Below are 25599 nucleotides of genomic sequence, written 5' to 3'. Positions count from 1 at the left end.
TCTTGCTGAGCCTGTTATTGCTAAAATGAGTTACAAAACATATTTCTTCACCCACCACATATTCCACAAAGGGCAATATAGAAAGGTAAAGGATAATCAACACAAAACTTCAGGCACAAAGTATTTTTTCTGAAAACAAGAATTCCTCACCTTTCAGAGTCTGAAAAGCTGTATGCCCTCCAGTGTCTAAATCAACTTACTACATACAGCGTCATTTTTAACTTTAAAGGAAACCTGATGCTTCAACTGATTTTCCTTCCATAAATGGTCAAGTTAGTCTCTGAATGGTATTGTCACCTATTATTGAATAGTAAGAAATTCCAAGACTCACAACAAAATAGTGGTATTTCATCAACATCTTAAACTGCCTTAGTCTGGTTTTAAAGCATTAGTTAATGGAAGAGAATGATCAATGATCAAGGAGGAACAAGAGATTAGTCTAATTATTATTGATAACTCTTTAAGCAGCACAGTAGGTTCTGAACTTCCTAAGGTTTATTTTTATTAAGTTTGATGGAAAAGCAAATTATATTTTATTTAGACAAAAACATGGCACAGCAGATCCTATTTCTTCTAAATACCTATTCTCATACAGTATGATGAGTTTTATCAGCCTCCTGCAATATGAAGCAATGAATTATGTTTTCTGAGATCTCTCAAAAATTCATTTTTCAGAAACTTTCAGTCCCCTAGAGATTTGAAATGTTACCGATTCCTTTTTTTTACCTTGAACAATATTTAGCTCAGATCCCTTAAAGTAGTTTTGCTTTAGAAATACATTTTCATTAGAACTAAATTAAATGTGGATCACAATCTTTCATTATCAAATCAAAGAGTTTTTGTATGTTAAGAAAAGTGTATAAGAGACAGTACATATATCAGGGGATATATCAATATTCCAGAATTATACACCAGAATTGAGAAATGCCATTTTAGAATATTGTGATTTTGGTCACCACTCTACAAAAAGTATTGTTATTAGTATTAGTGTCTTAATGGATGAGACAGTTTTTTGGTTCATGATATAATTTTTCTTTGATTTGTATTGTTTTGACACTGCTGTCCTGAGGCTGGCTGGTATAGGCAGTGAGCTTCAGGACCAACAGCCTGATGGAGCTCTTGTCTGGAATAATCTCTTGGCTCAGCTGGGACTTGTGATGGTATGAGCTCTGGCCACCGGTTTTATGTTTTATTGCTCTGTTGTTTGCATTAATTAGCATAATCCAGCCCTCCATGTTTGGTGTTTTTCTCTACACATGAAGCATGTTTTTACAGAATCACAAGTGAAAGTGATTCTGAACTATTGGTAGAAAGGGTAATTGATAAACACCATTTAGATCAAATGCAACAGGGGTCATTATCCTGACCCAGGGTATATGTATTGCCTAGCAAAAGTATTCAGACATTTCCAATGATATACAGTTAGAATTATGCATATTGTAAATATTTTAAACATTTCATTTCTGATAGTTATTATTCAAAAACTGAATTTTCAAACTGAAGCCTGGTAAGTTACAGTAAATGTCAGCAAAACCTAAAAAGAAAAAAAACTGAAATATGTCGATTGTATTAAGTATTAAGACCCATTAACTCAATATTTGAGTCTTTTTGAATACAGTCTCTACCAGCTTTGCATACCAGTTTAGTGCAAATTTTGCCCATTCTTCTTTATAGATTTACTCAAACTCTCTTATGTTGCTTGGTGATGGCTTATGTAGAGCTGTTTTCAGATATTTCCACAGATTCTCAATAGGATTCAAGTTGGGACTTCGACTTGACCACTCAAGGACATTTTTCTTATTTTTAAATCATTCCAGTGTAGCTTAGACCTTGTGCTTCGGATCATTGTCCTGTTGGTGAATTTTTGCTCCAGATGAAGGTCTGAAACAAGTGTTCCTCTAAGTTCTTTAGCTCATCTATGTTCAGTTTCGACAAGCTCTCAGACCTGCTGTTGAGTAAATTTTATATATAGAATAGTATTTCATATATAGAACCACCATGCTTGATAATGGGGATTGTGATAAATGAGTGATTCACTATGTTGGGTTTGTGTCAGATGTAATGCTTTGCATTTAGATAAAAAAGTTTCAGTTTTGTCTGACCACAAAAGCTTTTGCCATGTATTTGTTGTATCACTCAAATGCTTTGTTTGCCATACAGGAAAGCTACTCTCCCCAACTTTGTGAAGTGCCTGGAACCCACAGACATTAGATCTCACCATAGCCACTGAACTCTGTAACTCTTTCAAAGTCACCATTGGATTCCCCATCCCTAAACAATTTCATCCTTGCCTGGAAAAAAGGCTTTAATCTTTTCTCTGCTCAGAATTACCACTGCTAATTATCAGCTCAAAGTCAGAGGGAGTTGAACACTCTTTTCAACGGTGATCTGAGAGAGCTAACAACTGAAATGAGGCCAATTGTTCCATCTAGCACAATGCAGACACTTATAAATAGAATTACTCAACAAATTAGAGTTGAAATGGTTGGATAGAATGCACAAAAGAAACAACAAGAAACATTCACTGAAGAAACTTTAAAGAAATGCTGAACAACTACTTCCAATTTTATGTTTTTCTGAAACAGTATTGAACACATGTCACATATACTGGCAAAACAGTGAACACGTCTTCAAACTCTATTTCAGTTTGCAAAATAGCTCAATAAAAGTGCAAAATACCTTTTGGCCTTCATTCCTATTCACCACCAGCCTCAAAATCAAATGTCTAACAGTGTGGGTAAATGGGAAGCTCTCTTTCTCAGTGTTTAAACAGCACCATACAAAATGCTATGAAACTGACCTTGAGTCAATTTTATTCCACCTTACCAGATGTCATTGACAGTTTAATTAGTGTATCAATAGTGTTTCTGCAAATAAGGATGTTCCCACACAGAATATAACATAAAAACAGTATAATCAGGAACAGGTTCCTAAGAGTCTTCATTCAGTAGAATGTAAGTAATGCACATACATAAAGCAAAACAAGCATACATAAAGCAAAACGGCAGAAATTAGGTTTTTCCGTGGGGCCCCTGGGCTGACTCTCTGTGACAGGGTGAGGAGATCGGCAATCCGGGAGAGCCTCGGAGCAGAGCTACTGCTCCTCCACATCGAGAGGAGCCAGTTGAGGTGGTTTGGGCATCTCATAAGGATGCCCCCCACCCGGTTGGCTTCCACTGGAGCTGTTCCAGGCACGTCCTACTGGGCGAAGACCCAGTGGCAGACCCAGGACACGCTGGAGGGATTATATCTCTCGGCTGGCTTGGGAGCACCTGGGGATCCCCCAGGAATCTGTTGCTGGGGACGAGAAGGTCTGGGCTGATCTTCTTGGCTTGCTGCAACTGCGACCCTCACCGGAATGAAAATGGATGGGTGGATGGATGTTACACTACATAAATCAGGTAAATCAAGTAAATAAACAAAGGTGAACAGTACAACTCAATGAAAACCATAAAAAAGTGTAAAAGAAAAAGACAAAAATCATCACTGTTAGGCCACAGATTTACATCCATGTCGCACCTTATAGATTCCATCGCAATGCAACAAGGGTAAAACTGTCTTGCATGCTGCTGCCTGCAGTCTACAGCAGTTATGTCCCCACAACCTTCATTCATTGCATCCAGCAGATACATGTGATCATGAGGCCTGTGGCCATAAAGATTATTTCGCCATGTAGGGAATACGTTTGCAATGAGGTTGAAGAAAGGGGGACAGGCTGGGAAGAATTCCATGGTCATGCGTTGGTGAGCAGCAACCCATTCCCTGACTGAAGCAGAGTGGTGAAAGCTGATATTGTCGTACACCACTACATTTGCAAATCAGCCCTCAACAGCTGTCCTTCATCAACACATACAAGACCATCATACAGACTATCCAAGAAAAGTAATAGAACAAGATTTAGTGCTGCTGGCTGACCCCCAGCCTTAACTCCATTGAAACTTTATGAAATAAGGTTGACAGACTACTGGAAAAGACTGTGTCTAGCATAAATATGATTATAAGAACAGAGTTTGCAGGATTGACCTAATATTTATATAGTGACCACACATACTGTATACTGTTTTAATATCTGTAATTTTAACAAAAATCAACATGATTTAAAATGGCTAACATAGTGCACTAACAATTATTATTATCAACTGTTCGTCAATTTACATTATAATAAGATCTCTCATTCCTGGGACTGAGGACATGCAGTTATTTTGAACAACCCAGCGATAGATTTTCAGTTACCACTTGCTACACCAGGGTCAGCAGGGCTCGCAGTCCACAGTTGTTCCAGGGGCTCAAGACATTCCCACAAGGAATCATGGTCATCTCATGGCTCAAAGGATGCAGTCGGATCTCCTTTTGGTCTGCTCTTCTCCCTACCAATTAGGCACCCAAACATTCAATTAAGTCATCTGCGATTTAATGCTGAAATGCCACTGAACCAGTGCTCTGTCATTGATTTTTCAGGGGCAGTACTGCAACGATCATTCTCCTCTCTGGGTGTGCAGGCACATGCTTTTCAGATTACGGATCCCAAAACTGGCATGAATACCAGACTGTGAGCATCAGCCTATTTTCGTCCACCCAAGCCAACAAAAAGCCTCTGCTGTGATTGCAACAGCCATTACTTCAGTCGGCAGCCAACCTCTGCTACGACTTCTACAACTATTCTGGTCTGCTATAAGCCAGTGGTAGCCAGTCACCACATCAGCCCACTGGGACTTCTACAGACACATTGGCCTACTAATAGCTGCCACCAGCCTCATCTGCGACAGATACAGCTACTCCAGTCAAATGCCACGCAGCATTCAGATGGTCTCTGCTGAGACTGCTACTGTTACACCAGTCTATGTCAAGTCGGCAGCCTACTCCTGCATCCACTTTTACTGTCACTGCCAGTCAACAGACAACTGCTGATACAACATCATTGGCCAATACTAGTCCGGCGCCAGTCTCTGCTGCGACTACTACAGCTACTAAAGACTACTACAGCATAGACACTGGTCTACACCAGCTCGGCTGCCTACCACTGCTGTGAAGGTTACTGCTACTACTAGTCTACACAGTAACTTTAAAACCATTTCGTACTGCTACTTTGGCCGTCTCCAGCAAGCCCCTACCTCTGCCAAAGCCTCCTGAACTCCCTGATCCCTAGCACTTGGATTCCAAACTGAACACCTCCGTGGCTGCCCCCCTGTGCACAGCTGTGTTGTAACTTAGTCCAATACAGAGTCAAGTCATGGTGAATTGGAGTCTAATCTGGCAGACAATAGGCACAAGGCAGGAAACTATCTGGATGCAAAGCCTATTGTAAGGCTCATGTACTGTATATGATGTAATGTCTTTGGACTGTGTGAGGAAACCAGAGGATTTCAGTGGTTACAGGGAGAATACTCAAACTTCGTGTGCCTCAAAACCCAGGACCTAAGAGGTGTGAGGAAGAGTCACTGCACTACTGTGCTGCTAATATTGTAAACCAATAAATCAATTTAAACAAGGATTTAAAACTGTACTTCTTATACTTATGCTTGTGATGAAAGTAAATAAATGTTTCTCTAGTGGTGGGATGGGATAGAGGAGGGATGGCCTCTATCTCAATCCCATCATTTCACGCGTTTGACCTGAAAATTGCATAACCATTTACTGTAGTTCAGGTGGGTAGCTGCGTCAGCATGCGTAGGCTGCAAAGGAACAAGTAATAGGTTTATTCCATGCTGAAAAGAGAAGAAAGAAAACACAATGTTTCCACCATGGAGCCTTCTTCAGGTGTGAGAAAGACAGGGCAGTCCTGTCTGTTGTGTTTTCTTTCTTAACCATTTACTGTTGAGCTAACTTTTCCTAATTTCTTCTATAATGTAAGACATGTTCATTCATTGAAAAAGCAAATTAATTATTTAAAAAAGTTAGTGATTGCACATTGGTTTGCTCGGAAACCAAAACTGCTATGTGGATCCCTAGGAAAAAAATACTGACTAAATAAAGAAAGCCAATATATCTTTGATTATTTGGGTTTGAGAACTTTAGGAATATGTTTTTCATTTTTAGTTACTTCCTCAGCTTCTCAATAAAATTAATATCATAAGTGATGATACAGAATGCTACAGATATATTTTCTTGATTTTCTCACCGTTATCTCTTACTCCAAAATCTCTACTTTGGGAGGCTTGTAGGTTTGGATCGTGGTTTTCCATGCCGTTCCTGTAATTCCCATTTACCACAGTAAACCTTTAGAACTTAACTTAGCTTTCATTTTCAAACTGCAATGCTAGATTTGGTATTCCTGTTCTAAAGGCAAGAGGATGGAGTTGATAGTAGTATTTTTAAAATCTTCATCCCTGAATGCTTTGGCTAGTGAGCAAGAGGTTGAAGATTAGAAAGTGCTTTTTACTTCGATAGCAAGGTGCATGCCTGAGTAGACACTGCTAGATAATTGTAATTTGCAATTCAGCTTTATCTTTCCTGTGAATTCTTGTATCATATGGCCTCATATGTCTTACTGTATATCAAAGTATCTTTATCAGCCATAAATATTTAACTGCCGTTTATTTTTTTTTTGAAATACGGGTTTTACTATAATTTCCTTACAGACATGAACAATACCTGGAATCATTGTATACATGCTCTAACACATTGCCGTGGTTTTAATATTGATTAAAGGCTTTTGCCATGTTTTTAGATAATTGATCACTCATGACTGTGATACACTCGGGTGACTTTGGATTGTGGCATAAGCACTAAATCAACTTATTAATGAGAGAATTGATTGGGCACAAGTCAAGTCTTAATTAGAATGTCAAGCTTGTCAAAAGCCAAGAGAGAAAAACATAGAAAATCAATATGGGCTTATCAAGACATAAGCCCATTAACCTGGGAGAAGGGCCTAGGGCCTTTAGCTGAGGGGAAACCTCTGTACAGGCTGTATGTTCGATCTATGAACCAGGTCTAGCAGTTTGTCTCCCTCTCCCTAGAGAACATGTTTGGGAAATCAGAAGGAAATTCATCCTGCCTGGTGGAGCCTGTATAAATCTCCCTCACAAAAAGATCCAGGAATCTGCAGTGGAGTATTCTGTACACCATTCTTGCCCATTAACTGCTTCATGCCCATTTTAAATCCAGACATGTCTGATGCCTGTCCATACTGTGACACCTGCAGAATAAAGCAGGCACCGAGCAGGTATGTGGGTGTGTCTGTGCCAAGGCTGTCAGAGGGGTTGGAGAAGAGCAGGATCGGATTAGAGTTTCTGCACTATAAACACCTGAAGAATTTGTGTTTCTTTGAGGAACTGTGGTGCTGTGACAATATTTTATGTGAAAGTAAGTATTTCACTTAAATACAAGCACATATATAGAAGCACCATGGTTTTTTTTCCCAGAAGATAGGTCAATTTTAATTTTAACAAAACAAGCAGATGATGTTATCTATGGGATAACTTCATACTTAGGCTGAGGAAATGACAAGAGCGGGATTACAGTAGTCCACTTGATGGTGAAGAAAGATATAAGATGTGAAGAAGGGGTTAACTTATTTCTTCCTCCCCCCCCAACGAAGGAAACCTAAAACTGTTTTGCAGTAGGTGGTTTCCTCTGAATATGTGACACTGAACTATTGACTGATTGGTCATTAAAGATTACTTCAACTTTTCAAACATTCGTGGATATTAACCTGACCTGAATTGAACTTTTGTTTTGTACGGTCTAGTTTATATATATTCCTTTAGATTTTAACAGGTGAAGCAATTTCTCTCTTTCCCAGCTGAACTGCTGATTAGTGGGGCTTCTGTGTGTCACCCAGGTAGGTGTTGCACTTCAGTGCAACTGCATTAACTTGGATATCAAACTCTGCTCCTACGTCACAACACTCGACTCTTAAAAGCTTCAGATAATCAAAATCCAGTACACATGCATAGACCTAAACTCAAGACACTTCAGAAGATCAAACATCAAACAGCAGCTCACACAATTAAGACTTGAGATGGGTATACAATAATAGAATTTATAAATCTTACAGATTTAGCTTTAAAGGGGCGCTTGATAGCTTGGTAAAGGATTGAAGACCTAGGCAGATTACTAAGCAGAACTTTCCCAATCAGTGTGTGACGAATCTGAGATATCTTATGCGTTATGCGCATGAGTTATGCGTGGGTCTTAATAATTATTAGGAATAGAATATTTATAATTATATTTATAATCTATCAATAAATATTGTAGTGTTCCGCTCCCCCCCCCCCCCGGCAGTGGACCAGACCATCGCCCTTCGACCCCTTCCCAGCAGCAGTTTCCCCTTCCTCTCAGAAGAGCTAAATAATGGGGGACCCCGAAGCATTCTCCCTCTTTTCCCTTGTGGCATGCTAGGGGTTACCTCGCAGCTGCAAGCTCTTCCTTCCATCCCCCACCTGCCAGCGACTAGCACACCTTTTGAATACAAAAGGGCGATAAATCCTTCTCCTTACTGCTGCAACACACCTGTCGGCTCATTCTCTCCCACCCTCACTCTGAGTCGGCCGATTCGCCACAATATTAATAATTAGTGTGTTCATTTGATTCCAGCAGCAATATTACCTAGCAATTTACAACTGACAACCAACTGAAGCTAAGCAGGAGTATGCGTGGCTAGTATGTGGTTGGGAGACCTCCTGGGACAGCTAAAGTTGCTGCTGGAAGAGGTGTTAGTGGGACCAGTAAGGAGTCCTCACCCTACAGCCTGTGTGGGTCCTAATTCACCAGTACTAAATGGCACTACACTGTAAAAAAGGTGCTGTCATTTGGATGAGACATACTGTAAAACAGAGATCCTGAAAAGTCCCAGGGAATTTCTCAAAGAGTAGGGTTATCAAGCCAGGTGTCCTGGATACATTTTCCCCTGGCCTTTATCAATTATGGCCTCCTAATATTCCCCTAATAAACTATGAATTAGCTTCAGCACTCTGTTCTCCTCTCCACTGATAGCTGGTGTGTGGCGAGTTTACTTGTGCATTATGACTGCTGTTGCTTCATCCAGGTGGGGCTACGCATTGGTGGTGGTGGAGGGGAGTCGCTATTACCTATAAATCATTTTGATTGGAGTGTTTAGGAAAGTGCCATATAAGGGTAAGGATGATTAATTATTTGTAAATTTAGCAATATCTGGTTATCATAAGCAGAATTACAGGTGAAACTAATCAATTGTGAAGTCATCAAAATGCATATGAATAAACTCAGCCTCTGTCTGGAGGGTGCAGATCAAACTGTTATGGGTCTTTTTGAAAGGTGGAAGGCATTTCTTGCAAAATTTGCCATTTTTTATTGACACATTGAAAATGTTCCACTATTTCTAACATATTAAAGAACTTTCAAAACATTGCAAAACCTGTGTTGCTGAATATGGAGCATAAAATATATTTTTTCAGATTTCAGGATTACTAAACATTTTTGGACAATGTTTTCTTTTCTGATTAAACCAGACAGCTCTGATACCAGAGACAGATTTTTCAGCAAGGACCTCACAAAATGGTAAGACATACATATAAATTTAGCAATTTTAGATATTTTAAAAAATTAAATTTTTATTAATTAAATTGTAAGCAGGGCTATTGATTTTTAAAAAGTATCAAAGGCATGTCAATCCATAAAAATTGTCTGGCTGCAGATTGCTGCTTTTTATTCAGTGGAATGCTTCAAAAGGAGTTTCTTTTCACTGCCAAATAGGATAAATTAATACTGGATGTTAGCTATTACTGAGGTCCTTAATATAGCCAACTGTGTTGGAATGTAATGAAGGGTTATGCAAATTAGTTTTAAAGGTGAAAAGGGCAATTTAAACTGAAGTAACTGATGACTGGGTGCTTTTTGTTTAGTGTTAAAAAAAGAAGACAATGCAAGTTTTTTTTCTGAAAGTGAAAGCACAGAATTAGGCCCCTTCATATGAAAAATGATTACTGAAAACCATGACTGTTATGTCCAGCTTGGACTTTATTGAAAACGAAAAAGATCTGAAGCTCAGAAAAAGTAATATCTTTCTACACTATGTTGTTTTTTGTCCCATCTTCCACTGAACAGTATCTGAATGATATTCATTTTTTTTCTGGTAACTTTAACGCATACTTTAGAGAAGTTAAATAAAAGTAAATTATGTTTCTGTCCGTAATAAAATAGCAATATTGTTACATACTATTACATACTATTACATATTATTGTTTGATTTAGTAGTAATACTGGCAATAGTTCTGCGTTTTTGTAATTATACGTTTTATATTTAAACTCTAAAATACGTCTTAGTAAAAAAATGTAAATTTGTTACTAGGTGCAGACAATACTTTTAATACCCAGAGGTGCATAGTGTCAGTCAGTAAATCATACTTATTTCTATACTCATGTCTGTCCTGAGACTTTTCTTACAGACAGATATAATGAGACAAAATTGAAACTTGGCAGTTGTCACTGAAAAAAAGAAAAGGATCTAGAACAAGTAAGCTTGTATACAGTACCTAATATTCTAAACAACATCCAAGATTGTTTCAATTTTAACAAAAGGGCACATATGTTGCTAAAGATTTACTCCACAAATTACTATTTTAATGATAACAGAAACCAAGACATTTTAGGACCTAGCAAATAACCTCAAACTTGGTCTAAATAAACCGCAGAATTTCATAAATACAACTTCAATCTGATTTATCTTCTTCAACTTCAGTTTTTGGCAAGTGGCATCTCTTGTGTCGGTACAGGTGGCTTTGAGTTCGGAACGCTGCGTCACACTGGGAACACCTGTACGGTCGCTCATTAGTGTGCTTCCTCAGATGAACCTTGAGGTTGTAAGAATTGTGAGTCGTGTAGTCACACTCATTACAGCTGTGTACCTGCCCCAAAGAGCTCTCACTTTTTATCTGGCTTCGGTTATGCTGCTGGCTAGCAGGTAAAGATGCCTTCCCGGATTCCCCTGTTTCTCCATCACTCTTAACACATGTGTGAAGCCGTTGGTGACGACTGAGCTGGCTCTGAGTGCGAAAAGAAAACTGACACTCTTTGCACTGGTAGGGTTTCTCACCTGTGTGAATTCTCATGTGACACTTCAGGTTGTAGGTGTTGTTAGTGGAATATTGACAATGCTCACAGCTGTGCCTCTGGCTCAGAGATGACCGACTTTCACTGCCATTATCCACCTCCTGATTGCCAAGCAAACTCTTACTCTCTTTGGATTTAACATTACAATCTTCAATCTTAGAATTTACATGTACACGTTTGTGTCGAACAAGGTGGCTCAGTGTACGAAAAAAAGATTGGCAGACATTACACTGAAAAGGTTTCTCACCAGTATGAATTCTGATGTGGCACTTCAGGTTGTAGGAACTATATGTAGAATATTTACACTGATCGCAAGAAAACACTGTGTCAGATATCAAGTGGACATTCTTATGGCGTTCAAGAAGCAGGGCACTCTGAAAAGTCACATGACATAGTTGACAGGAATATATTTTTTCTTCCTGTCCAGTATGTACTTCACTTTTGTTTTGGGTGCTTGCTTTACTCTTAGAATCTTGTTCACTCTTAATTGCATTTTTCTCAACGTGACTTTTTGTGTGTGCTTCAAAGTCCCATTTCTCCTTTGTCAAGAAACCACACTTGCTGCAAGCCAGTAGTTTTGTTTTCCTCTTTTTCTGTGGTGGTTGTTTGCTGTCCATCGATGTGCAGTCACTCTGTGGCCGTTCACTTACCCGGTTATCTGAATGACCTTTTATATGCTGTATGAATGCCTTTGTCTCATTGGTGGAAAAGTTGCAGAGCTTGCAATAAAAATTATTTGTTTCTGCTTCTAATTTTTGGTGCATGTACTCATGACTCTTCCTTTTGGCCTCATGACTTATCTGAGCTGCTGGACTTTCAAGAGGAGGCAAGTGAGATTCTGATATTAAAGAACTATTCAGTGTTTTCTCATCCTTTGTTACCTCTCTTCCTTTAGTCTTCTTTTGTCTCTTATCAGAGCCCTGCTTCTTCTGAGATTTCCTCAAATCTCTGCACTGCATTATATTCACTTTTGTTCTCTTTAATCTTCTCTTATATGACATAATGGATGCTAACTTCACGTCTCCTTCAATCTTGATAGTAGACGTTTGAGGAGAGCCTTTGTTCCTTATTTCACCACGACTACATGCTGCGAAAACAGAACCTAAAGAGAAGCAAAGAACTTCAATGTGGATCATTTTCTCTGTATATTACACACATATTGCCTATTCTGTGGTTCAACATGGACACGTGGACAAAACACTGTACAGTTTCATTAAAAAGCACTGCTGTCTTTTATGAATAGATGCAGGATTCCTGCTTATATAATACAGGGTGAAATATCATATACGCACCTACCATCAAGCAAAATTCCCACCAACCACTATATTCAGATACACCCTTTGAATGGTCAGAAGCCCTGGGACATTAAAATATACTGTATGAGCAAACATACTGAATATTTTTAAGGAGAGATTTTTATTATGGTCAAATGGTCTAGTCACATGGTTATGCTAAATCATTTCATAATGTTTATGAAATTTAATCCAACTTTAATTTAGAGACTGAATATCTAGGAAGATCATTAAGCCAAGAATTGCAGTGATGCATAAAATAAAATGTATAAGAATAGTTGGATGCTACAAATTATGCTGATGTAGAATAAACATTTTTTCTAGACTATATTCTGAATATAAGTGAATACTTTATGGTACACTACAGCATTACTGTCAAGCTTTAAAAGATGAAAGATGTGGCCTGTGCCAATCTAAGTTTGAACCCTTTTATGATTTCAGGGTACTACAGTAACACATTTTCATTTACCATGAAAGATAAAAATAAAAGACCATGGTTTTAATTCACACAATATAAATTCAATACAATATCAAATAAAAAAAACATTGCACAAACAGTAAGAACAGTAAAATTGTACAAAATGTCATACTAAAGCACAATAATTAAAAAAATAAAAGATACTTTAAATAGCACCAACTTGGTCCTACAAATACAAACCACTTTTCCCTTATTGGTTTTATGACTGAACAATACAAATTATTAAGAAAAGACACAGCTTTTAGGTTGATAAGATAAATAATGAAAAGTGTTATATAGTTGCATATTCTGTTCGAACACTTATATGGAAAATAAGCTTTGCTGTATTTTCAGACTGTACTGTGTAATGTTTATTAAAGCATTTTCAGCATGTGGGATCCATGTGCAAATATGGTGAACTTGAGTACACATTTAGCTTGAAAAAATATTAAAGGGAAATGTAATTTGTATCAAACCTGTACTACTTCCTAAGGGAGCACACTCTTAAGTTGAAGAGAGACTTCAAGATCAGAACATAAAGCACAAAAGGGTAAATTCTATACAAGACCAATAAAAGGCATCTATGAAAAAGAGCTCTGTTCTTTCTCTTAGGAATGAAAACCACTGGGGAACCAATGCCCCGAGAGTTTCTTGGAGGATGAATAGATCTTCCAAAGAAAGAATAAAAAAATTCCAGGTAGCATTTGTAGAAGAAGGTTAGGTCTACTGTGTATTGAAATGGCAAGAATATAGTTTTTTCAGTAATTGCAGGTTATCCATTATATTCACTTTACAACCAAACTCAAAGATTTAGAGCTGTTTTTTCTAGACAATGCCTCCACTGATGGGGGCAATTCAAAAAACAATTTAAGTCCTAAATGCATCTCTGGGAAGAGCATAATGCCAGCATAAGGAACTTGAGAATGGCCTTTATAAGTGATAAACTACACAGAATCCTAAGAACTAAGTTTGTACAGGATACAATATGCATTTCTCTTGACTGAAAGCCAAGAGCAAAACCATATGTACTTTTCCTAAAGCTAAGCAATCCACAGTCCAGGTGTAAGAAAACTGTAACTCTCCTGGTACACAGTATGGTCTTGGACAGAGAGAATAAGAAATGATTCAAGCACACACTTTATGAACATTACTAAATCACTTCTGATGTTCCATTTAAAGATTGAAGTTGTAATTTTAGGAAACTACGAAGGAACTAACCCCATCAAAGTAGCTCCTATTAAAATAATTTTAGTAAATTAAGCCAAATTAATTCTATGAGTAGGCAATTTAAGACCACACATCTGTCTAATATTATAATTGACTGAAATGAATCACAACAGTTATACTATAATAGTATGTATGCACTTAACTCTACAACAAATGGTTACTATTGTGTATATTGCTTTTAATTTCTTCATTTCTATGGCTCATATTCTATTTTCAGTGGAGAATGAACTAATGCAACATTTTGCTAAATCCTTCATGTACATTCTTCCAATGTATCACAATGTATCACAAATTCAGGGTCATGTTATGAGAAATTAACCTGATTATAATTTAGCATTACCATCTCAGAATTTCCCGAAATGGGACACCTACATTTTTCTGCAAAATTGAGGCAAAGAAATAATCAACATCTGAAATAGTTTTTGATATATGGTCATATTAAATGGTTATATTTTTGTATTTGCCCAGACTCCACTGAAGACAATTAAACTTATTTGAACAAAGGTCAAGCAGCTTTTGACAAAGTGCATTTGTCTTTTACTTGAACATGCCAGTATCACGATTTGTGTTGCCACGAAAAGGATTTTGAAATCCAACAACAAAGGCAACAATTCTCACGAATCACCCAAAAAACCACTGGGCACATATGTACAAAGACTAACTAATATTTCAGGTTTTAGGAAGTGTGTTTTGAATATTTCAAAATACTCTATTTCCTTAAATGAAACCTCCCCTCCCCAATCAGGAGAAACGTCTATGCTGAATTTCAGAAAAGATTGAGACGATAATGCTAAAACACAGAATGAGACTTCATTAAGAGATACTTTCAGTTATGACAACAAGAAATTGGTTAATATTTCCAAATCCAAGGCTTCCAAATATAACTCTCCTGTCCTGATACAGTAACAACCAATCTGTTTCTATAGATGTTGCAGTGTGTTGTCCATATATTTCATCCTGTGATGCATAATTAGTGAACCCTGATAAACCTGTTTCTTACACCCCCATTTAGATGTTAACAGCGAAAATCACAAGCAAGTTAAAATGACTCTTTAAACTACATGAGCAACAAGACTATGTTCTTACACTTGAAACCTTCCACAGTTCTCTACAAGGAACATATGCATGGAAGTTTCAGTTTCTAGTTATCACAGCATATAGTGGCAAGTTCAAGGAATTGCCTTTCCCATTAGGTTTCTGACAGATATTTCATTCTACAGTATATGCCAACAAAACCAAAGATATTGTGCATAGAGCCAGATTTATAAATACTCCTGATGAAATACTAACAAAAGCATATAACAATGAACAGTTAAAAACTAAAATGTTATATTGCAATCATAACAGTACTGCATGCATACAGTATTCCTTTAAATAAAATCCAACAAAATCAAGTCTACAATCACATGCTGCATTTTGGAAGTGCATTTGAAGCCTCCAGAACTACATAGGGGTCTCTAAAGGTTTCCTGTTTTCCTGGGATATAAAAGGAGATAGAAAACACTCAGTAGTAGCATCATTATCAGCTCATATCACAGACCTTAAAGGCAGCAAGTAAATGGTCATTGATCTCCACAAGTTGGAGGATGGTAACATAAGAATAAAAAGAAAGTTTAATTGACCTGTAGTCTATTATTTAAAAAAATAAGGCTACTGTTACAGTGGCACCGCCGCCAGGAAGAGGACACAAATGTGTCTGGCCACCATTTGCTGTGAGACTAGTGGCTTTGGAGGCAACAGTAGATCTAAAGGAAACTGCTGGAGATCCCAAACACCAGCTGACATCTTCAGGATACAAAGGAGGAACCTTGTTCTGAGGACAAATCACAAAAAGTGGCAACTCAGAGTTGCTAAACTACTAATGAATGACAATTTAACCATGTCTTATGGTCAGATTAAAAGAAAATTGAACTTTTCGGACCAGCTCAATAGTGTAAAGAAGTGTTCAGAAAACACTCATACCCAGTGTGAGACATGGCAGGTTGGCCTTTTAAATGTGGAGTTGTCTAACATGTACCAGAACATTTTGTCAAAACACCTGGTTCACTCGGCCAAGAAGCTCAAGCTTCTTAATACGAGTGGAGGACTTACAAAATATTAACTACAGGGGTTTAAAATAATGAATTATGACATGTGACTTTGCTCTGTATAATGCTATTATGATTACAGAATAACATTATCCAATCTGTAATATATTTTGTTTCTCTCATGGAAGTATGAACCTGGAGAGCAGTGACTTTTGAAAGGACTTAAATCCTTTTAAATCCTGCATAAATTCCAAACATACAGACTTTTTCTTAAAAACAGTTTACCAGAAATGCTTCTGGCAAACAATTAGAAATAAATATGCTATGAACCATCAGTCTGTGCATTTCCTATTTGCACTCCAGTGAGGAATTCTTCAATTTCTCATTGGTTTCAGTCAAGAGGAGAGCGAAGCATTCTTCGAACAGACATTCTCAGTGAAGGCTTTCCCTTCTTTTCCATGCTTGCATTGGTCTGCTTTGCCTTCGCTCTCACTGCGAGATGTAGAGACTATTTTCCTTTGCAAGAGCTTTTCTTCTTTTCAGCTACTTTCCTCAAGACCTCTGATTCCATGGAGCTCTCAAGGACTTTGTTCTGTATCTCTTTAAACTTCTCCAGGTTTACAGAGTAGCAATACAAGCCACTGCTTTTGATACGCCGAGGTGCAGATGCGTCACATTCTGGCGAGTTAATATAAACAGGGAGAAATCCATTATGTTTGGAACTGAAGCTGGAAGATAAAGTGTATATTATAGAAATCCATTTGAATTACTTTTAAGAACACTTATTTTGGATGGTGCTAAGTGTGGAGAATTTCTTTTGCTAAAGGCTTGGAATTGATAAGGTCCTGCTAAACATCGGCAAGATTCAAGTAGTAGGTAAAAAAATCTTACTTTTTTCTTGAATATATTTTTAATTTAAAGGAGAATTTAAGCAGAAAAAATAATAAACATAAGAAAAAAACAACGTAAGAATTTAACATGCAAATGGTAGTGAAGTACTCCTTATGTTCAAAGCTTACCTGCTTAAACATTTTTTAATTTAACATTACTCTGTGCTAACAAAGTCTACCAGAGTGAGAAGGAACTGAAAAAGATTTTCAATAATGAAAACAAGGAAATGACTCATAACTTGTTTCCAATAGGAAAATTATGGTGTACAATTTTTATGAAAATGTTACATTGGTTACAGATGTTGACTTAAATGTATTTTTTAAATAAAATGAATGGTTTGGTTTCGTGTTTTCTATGTTAAGGGAAAATCTGTGGAAAAGACAATTCCCAAATTATATCCTAATTTTGTATTAAGAGCTGCAGTTTAAGAAGCTGTGAAAAGTTTTAGTCCTAACAGGCAAAATATTCTTGTGTGCCAGCTCTGGCCCTTGATCCTGGGATTGTTCATTCTTGTGGTGTTATATTATTGACAATAGTATATTATATGACTTAATATGTTCTGAACCAGATCTTATGATATCTTTGATTTTTTATTTGCATCAGATGATCCTTTCAAGGTATGAAGGAATCCAAAATGTGAATACTCAAACAATGGTCACCAATACCAATCTTTAAAGTAATAAGTGGCAGAAAAGATCATAGCTATGCCAGTAAGCAAAACAACACACTTGAAAAAATAATTCTACACACCCTTCATTTCCTAAAAAACACAAAAACAGGTTCAGACAATTACAACCCCAGAGCAAACAAAAATAACTGATCTAGCTAAACTACACATTCATCATAAAGGTTTTATGAACAGACAAAAAGTTACCAGCCTCCGTCAAGTCATACAGCAAGTCATTTAAAATACTGTCGCGGTGTTGCTAGTTTTTCTAAGATACAAATGATCAATTTAAATTAATTTCAATCTTTTCAGATTCTGTGTGTACGTTTGCTGAATGGTTGATTAGTACTTTAAATAAACGCAGAACATAAGGAATGAAAATGGAATGAATAAATTAAATGAAAGAATAATGCAAGCGATGTACTGTATATAACCTTACTAAATGTGTGTAAATAAGAGCAAATGTTTCACATTTTAATGCAATGCAATTCTTTCATACAACAAAACAGAAATTAAGACTTTCAACTGGCCTGGCTTTAAAATGTCATTTCATTTGACCAATATGGACCAACATCTTATTTTTATGCTTTCAATGCCTTCCAAACATGTTCACATACACTCTTGTGATTATAACACTGGATTTTTTGATTTTCCCACTTCTCAGGGTCATTCAAGAAAAATAAAAGCATTTATAGAGCATTTCTTTGAAAGCCTTTTCTCAGATGTTTAAAATATGTTAAGATGCACTGTGAAGTTACACTAAGTTAAAGCTTTCTTTGCCTTTAAAGCGTAAAGGTGTGTTTTCTTCTCTTCAGATACTGTTTAATACATTATTAGGAAAGCTAAACAAGAACAAAATCTCTCTGGTATCAAACTTGAAAACTAAGCTAATGTTTAAACATGCAATCGGTTATTTTAATTACAATATTTTTCACCCTCTGTGGGTACCTTTGTTATAAACATATGCTAAGGAAACAGATGCCTGATGAAACTGAACAGCTTTCTTCTTTTTAAAAGAGAACTTACGTTTTGATACTTTAAGGTCTGAATCCTTCTTTGACTGCAGCCTTGCATCATTTTCTTCGAAGAGCTTTTTCTTCTGTCCAGTTACCTTCTGTATAATTGCATCTGGCACAATTTTGCTGGCTCCCTTTTGTACATCTTGAAATTTATTCATGTCCACCAGCCAATAAGGAGATGCTCTACTTTTTTCTTGACTGGTACAGGCATCTAGTTTGGTTAAATCTATTAAATAATGAAAAAAAGAAGTTATATATTTTGGAATGGAAGTAATCAAATACTCTATTTTTTTCAACTTCAAAATATCCATGATATTAATGGAGTAAACTTCCTTACTTGCACAAGCGTAGTCAGAAATTCATGAAAATACTGCACAGCAATGAAAAATCTTACATCATAGTCCTATATCCTAAAACACAGCTTGATTGAGCATACTGTATATCCAGGTAATTCCTTAAAGAATTCAACATATTATTTACATTGTAATGATTAGAAACACAAGACAACAAATATGAAATTAAATATGACATTTTTTACAATTAATGTAAAAAGAAGCAATATTTAATGCATTGCCTATTGTTTTGCAAACTTCAGTAATTATTTGCATGCTGAAAAAGTCTTGATCAAACAAAAACATAGTCGGAGATGTCAAAATAAAGCAAACTGAAAAGTGTATAGAAATGTGAAAGGCACATTACATTTTCCTTTTTAAAATCATGAAAATGTTTTTCAGAAACTATAAAAGGTGTTCGTGATTGATTTTATACCTCCATCGACATCAGATGAATTATAATCTCCCTCTTTTATGCTGTTATCGGAGAAGGACCAAGAATCTTCCTCATCCTCACTTACAACACAGATTGTAACTGGAAGGAAAAGGCACTCTCCTTTGATGCAGAAAAAAACATGTTAATCAACTAATGAATCCACATTATACACTTTCAGCATCAGATCTTGACAACAAAAAAAATCCTTGTTTTTCATACTCCAACAGCAAAGGGCACCATAAATGTTAAAGCATCAGATATTACACTTTGCTGATAATTCAGATGTTTCACCTTATAGTCCTATTCATTTTTAGGCTAAGAAACACAATTCAAGAAATTCTGGAATTTTGTCTACAAACACAATGGTTTCAACTCTTCTTTAGCACATCACAAAATAATAGTCCTCCACAGAGATTTAGTTTTTTTAAGGAAAACAAAATGAGACTGAAACAAACATGAAAGTCAGGAAAATTAAAAAGTTCAGTGAAAACACTTTCGAGGTTCAGAATTCTTCTGTTTTGGTGGTTTTGTGAATGCTACCAGGAAAAATAAAAAGTTTTGAATTTCTACAAAGACTAGCTTGTTTTGATGACACTGTGAAGCCAATGCATGATAAAATACCTTGAACCAGGGAAGTGAAGACTCTTACAAAAGACCTATATTTAGACTCATCAAGACATTATTTTGCCATCTTGAGAACTTCAATTACATGTGCATTGAAACTTTACCAGCTTAATTCAATAAAGGATGACAACATTGCTTTATTACATTTTTAGCAAGTGAAAACAAATTTCTGCTCTTCAGCTTGGTCTCTGCCCCAATTTGCAGTCTTCGCTTCCACTGTCATTCATTTCCATTTACAGAATGGATTCATCCAAAGTTCACTATCTTTTCCTTCTCATAAATACTGGAAGTTTACATCCAGATTTTACAGGTCCTGCTGACACCTGTCACCTCTCACATTTATTGCTGTAAGGCTCTACTTATTAGATTACCATCATTTCTCTATCAAAAGACTTGGAACCAAATTGAAGGTTTGTGAGGCTCTGAGCAAAGGACAGGTTTATGAACGTGAGTGAGACTCCTCATGGTGTGCTGGGAGATATGGTTTGAAGAAGCGGGCCACTATCTACAGTAGGTTGCTAAGCAAGGGCACTTGGAATGCCCTAGGCAGCACCAGAGTTCATGGAGGGGATACAGCGGCCTTGGAGAGGGAACCTGTTGTTTTCGGCAGTGTATTTTTGTTTTACTCATGAGAGTATGATACCACGCTGAATGATGTATAGGTATTAAAGCTCTTCTAATCCTAACTTAATGATTTTGCACACACCCCTGCGAGAGTGTCCTTGAAAAACCTTCTTTCAAGTTGGTAGCTGTGTCGCCATGTGTAGGCTGCAAAGGAACAAGGTTTACTTGTTCCCTTGTAATTTTTTGTTTTGTTCAGAATACTCTTTACACTTCATACAGGGAGAACATGGTCTCCTGGTGCCGTAATAAAGCCGATTAACTCCACTCCGATGTCTCTGTGTTGACTGGGAAACCCACCGTCATTATTAGTTTAGAATTTCTCCTAAAAAGCTAAGCACTCAACAACACAAGCCTTGAGTAATTCTCCAATTTTAACTTCTACTCCTAGTTGGATCCGAGTCCTAAAACAATTACTGGATGTATTTATTACCAGATTGAGCTATTTATCTCATGATTGTCTTTTTAGAAAAAGGGGCCTTTTTCACACGGAATGTGTGGCTTAGGAATTCTTGCCAGTATAAGATCTCTGTCTAGCCAAAGTTTTTGTCATGATCAAAGTTTGTGTTTGCTAAAATGTTGAGAAGTGTTAATAAACAGTTTTGGAGAACCGAGATTGTATGCCTGGTTGGTTCTACGTCCATACTTCCTTAATGAAATGAGAGGGGATGAAGATAAAAAAAAATACTAAACGTTTGTGATTTCCCATAACCCACATCATGCAAAATTACTTAAGAGTTTGCTCCACATTCTCTAATGCTATCTCTGCACTGCACAGGCTGAAATACAAAAGTCATATAGACAGATTCATAAAAGACAGTATGTTGCATACACAGTGTTGTACCATTGTCTCACTTCAATCTAAGTTTCATGTGATCAAGCACTGCCCACCGCTCAATAAAAGGTCTTTACTTCTACAGACTTACCAGTGAAGAGCTGGACATTGCCTTTCTGTTCACTGTCCATCTTCACTCCAAACTTTCATGAAATGTATAGCTGGAATGGCATTCATACTTATCCAGCCACTGTCTTACATTCCTAAAAAAAGACAAAACACTCCCATCAGGTGTATTGTTTAAACTTAAAACCTAGCTGTAAACATACTTAACAGCTACGCACAACTAAAAATTAATATTCTTGTAAATGTATCTAATGCAAATTAGTAGTTAAATGGTAAAATAGCTGTCTGACAACGTTTTAATGTGGTTGTATAATTTATTCACAAAACACTGGTGCTGTGAACTAGCATTGTTTAGATGTTGAATTGTACCTGTATGGTTTCTTTTGCAGTTTGTAGGCACTTAAAAGTGAATGAGTAGTTGAGGCTTTGGCAATATTTTTCAAACCATGCATACTCTGTATAAACACGTTTCCTGCAGTAACACAACTGATACCAATAAATGTTGAGCTTTTATTTTTTATTTTTTTAATTTTGAGCTCTACCCTAAATTAACTGTATAAATTGATTATCAATGAAACTACACAATCTATTATTATGATTTCTTCCGTAGTCCCTCGCTTACTGTACATACAGTATCAAGTTCACGTTTATTTGTCATACCAGCCATATACAAGTATACAGTGGAACGAAATATCGAGTATACGTTGTAGATTAAATAACAGCAGCAACAAACCATGATTAGACACATACCACTGAGATGCTTTTGTGCATAAAAACGGTGCATGACATCACCCTGCGCAAACAAATACAATATATAGCATGCTTCACAGTTGTGCTATTCCATCTTACTTTTGTTTCTTTTAGATACAGTACGAAGGAAATCCAGAGGAACAACAAATCTCTGTTCACCGGGGTAACGCATAACACGGGTTCATTTCGCTTTCACTGCAGAGTAGTCTACAAAATCATATACATACTGTAGCGATAAGATAAACAAAAACTAACGTATTTAATATTTCAACGCCTTTAACTGGATCTACTCATTTGAATTTTTATGGAGTAAACATTAAATCACAAAATGAACAAGAGAAACTTATTTTTTCTTCAAAACCTTTTTTAACACGATTCGTTGCACAGAAAAAATACATTTGAGTCAGAAACATCGACTTAGCTACCTACCTTTTAAATTCAGGCTACTAAGTCTTACAACCCTACAGTACTTCACGTGGGCATGCTAAATTATAAAACGAATGCTGCATATTTATTAAATTATTTTTTTTACCACAAGCCTTAACTGCTCAGAATTCCTCCAAGTTGTTGCGAGAGGAAGATATCAAATATGAATCGATACAACTGTGAGTAAATTGTAGTAAAGCTAACTACACTCACACTTCCTCACATCTCTCAGAGTTCACGTCTGCGCAGAATCGGCGCGATACCTGTCGCGGCTGCTAACAGAGTGGAAGAGCTGCTTAGCCAACTATGGTTGGCGTTTCACTCCCCGTGCTACTGCCACCTAGTCCGGGAATGTAAATGTCCTTCGATTCATTTTTCCAGTGGGTTACATACTAGATAGGCAAAGTCATTCTAAAGTTAAGCAAATATTCATGTGTGAAAAAAGTTGGAACACTAATATACTATTGTTTATATACTATGTTATTGATACGGATATACGGATGTTTAATGTACAGTACTCATGCAAAGTATTGCCACTATAATTCACCTGAACCTTATCCATACTACATTGAGATCGTCACAGTACTAGAAGTTATTGAGAAAAAAAAGCTCTTTCTCATAGAAATGGTCTGCAGGCCACAGAGGGTGGAAACAAGGGACCCAAGAACAGGTTGAGAACATGCAAACTCCACACAGAACACACCCTAGCCTAGAATTAAAGACAGGATACCTAGAGCAGTGAAGCACCAACAGTAACCATCAGACTGCCATAATAAGGACAATTACTTCACTATATATACTTCATATAGGTCTTTCCCTTTCCCACTGTCTATACAGTGTCTTGTAAAAGAATTAACCCTCAGTAAAATTCCCACTTTTTCTGAGCTTGCAATCATGACACTTTCAAATTGGAGTTTATATTTATAATCTGCTCCAAACGGAGAGATCTAAAAAAATGCTGATGATATGTAGATTTTGAAGACAGTCAGTAGATTCTCAATTGCTTAAGTATTCATCCTCTTTTCAACTGCAACTCTAAAGTTGCTGAAGCTTTTTCATGTGAAGATTTTTCAGGTGAAAATAAATAGATTTGATAAGTCTCAAAAATGGTGTAATATTCTCTGTCTATGTATAATCAAAGTGGTTTAACATGACTTAAGAGTAAATATCTTTGTTTCTGCAAGTCCCCTTAGGTGGATATTGAATTTAATGTCATGTGTCTCGTAGTGATATAAGCAATTGAGAAAAAAGACCAAAGAGATAAAATGATGGAGAGTCACAGACTAGAAGAAGGTTACTTATCGCTTTTAGTTCAGTGAATTCCAACATTAAGAAGTATAGTGTGCATCATACCACCCAGATACTACTTAGATCATACTGCAAAATACTGTAAGTTCATTTATAAAAAGTCACATACCTATACTTTTTTAATTAATCAAAATTTCATGTTAGAAGGTTTTGATCAATGTTTCTGCAGGGCATGATAATCTTGCAACATAATAGTTAAAACATGTACTGTAACTATGCTTTGGACAGGAATTATTTTATATGTATTTTATATTATAGCACTTATTATATGTCTTATATCTGATTATCAGATGCCCTGGATCTGACTGCCTGTTTGTGATGGATGAACCATTGAACGTGTTGTAATTAGATTTATTAAAAACATGCACATGGTCTCGCAGATAATTGTAAATAACATTCCAAAGCCCAAACTGGATGGAAATTGGGCAGAGATACCATAATGGAATATGTTATTTTATAATAAAACTTGATTTCTTACTGTTAGGTGACAACAGCAGTTAGCTTTATTTCAGATATCAACTTGCACTTGCTGGGGCATTGATCTGGCACCGAGGTATGGGAGAAAAGATTTCATCCTTAAGGCTTTGAGAAAGCATTGTATCTCCAAGGGGCATTCATTATACTGTACTCTAGTACTGTATATAGTTTTTCCCTTTCTGTTTCTCTTTTTCATTTAGATCAATCTTGTAGGATTATTTGACATTTTATTCTAAACAGTAACCTCATCTGGAAGAGGACTTGTTTCCTTATTCTCCAGCTTTTTATTCTCTCCGGTATTTTGGAAAACTCTGTTACTTGTGTTAAAGGATTCAAGCGCACATGAAATATGTCAGCTTATAAAATCAATCCACTGAATTTCTAATCACTTTGTCTAATTCAGGGGGCGGTGGAGACAGAGACAATGCCGGTATGCAATAGGCGCAAGGTGGGGGTACACCCTGGATGTGATGCATCCCTGAAGTTTTCCCTGAAGTCAATTAACCTACCACTGTGTCTTTAGACTGTGAGAGGAAACTGGAGCACCTAGCAGAAACTTGCACAAACACTGGAATCACATATAAACGTCACGCAGATGGCACCCCATGTCTGGAACTGAACCCAGGGCCCAGCACGGCAAAAAAGCAATACTAAACACTACACCACCACGCTGCCCTCTTATAAAAAGGTAAAAATATTAATTTATACACGGGAAAAAATTTCTCACATAATATAATATATTATAAAATGCGTTTTGTACCACATATCTCTAAAAATAACGTTATGGTATACATTTTTATATTTCTCCTCTACATGAGATGTCAGCAAAATGATATCATTTCGAATCATCTGAATTAATTTCAGCACTTTTATGAGATGTGTATTAGGCTACCAGTTACGCTAAAAGGTTACGTTCTTGGGATACTTTTTTCATCTCCCAAATTATCATAACTGAAGCTACATTAAAACAGAATTAAAAGAGAATGTATACTACTTAGCGCATTTACTGTTAATTTTACCGGGTGCTCTACACTGCAACTTTAGAAGGCTGTTTTAATACATCCAGTCCAGAAGGGGCGCTGTAGCTATTGTCTATTCTTGAGATTACCATGG

The 25599-nt window shown here is 36.7% G+C and overlaps 1 protein-coding gene across 9 annotated transcripts; it reads right to left on the bottom strand.

Annotated features, from left to right (window-relative positions):
• Nucleotides 1–4127: 4127 nt before the first annotated feature.
• On the bottom strand, nt 4128–22967 carry LOC148674654 (uncharacterized). 9 transcript variants are annotated; one of them, XM_088624973.1, is made up of 6 exons: nt 22808–22951; nt 22276–22318; nt 21551–21662; nt 19380–19499; nt 18619–18837; nt 9916–12133 (listed from the first exon to the last, which is right to left on the bottom strand). In XM_088624973.1, exons 3-6 carry the CDS (start codon nt 21588–21590, stop codon nt 10632–10634), a joined length of 1881 nt encoding a protein of 626 aa, XP_088481099.1. In that variant the 5' UTR covers nt 21591–21662; nt 22276–22318; nt 22808–22951; the 3' UTR covers nt 9916–10631. The 9 variants fall into 9 exon arrangements, with proteins under 9 accessions (XP_088481103.1, XP_088481099.1, XP_088481100.1 ...); XM_088624977.1 differs by lacking the exons at nt 9916–12133; nt 22276–22318 and adding an exon at nt 4128–4367 and having other exon boundaries at nt 22705–22951; XM_088624974.1 differs by lacking the exon at nt 22276–22318 and having other exon boundaries at nt 22915–22967.
• Nucleotides 22968–25599: the final 2632 nt, after the last annotated feature.

The sequence above is a fragment of the Lepisosteus platostomus genome, chromosome 3 (genome assembly GCF_059453375.1).
Source record: "Lepisosteus platostomus isolate fLepPlt1 chromosome 3, fLepPlt1.hap1, whole genome shotgun sequence".
NCBI lineage: Eukaryota > Metazoa > Chordata > Actinopteri > Semionotiformes > Lepisosteidae > Lepisosteus > Lepisosteus platostomus.
The sequence above is the reverse complement of the archived record's forward strand: the minus strand, read 5'-3'. Positions and strand labels throughout refer to the sequence as shown.

Bases quoted from the DNA above. Each gene is read 5' to 3' on its own strand.
- LOC148674654 (XM_088624974.1), bottom strand. From the start codon at position 21,590: ATGGACAGTGAACAGAAAGGCAATGTCCAGCTCTTCACTG. The intron at 19,500-21,550 runs GTAAGTCTGTAG...TCTGCATCAAAG, and splicing joins CAATGTCCAGCTCTTCACTG to GAGAGTGCCTTTTCCTTCCA. The intron at 12,134-18,618 runs GTAAGTTCTCTT...GCTTCTCTTTAG, and splicing joins AGACCTTAAAGTATCAAAAC to GTTCTGTTTTCGCAGCATGT.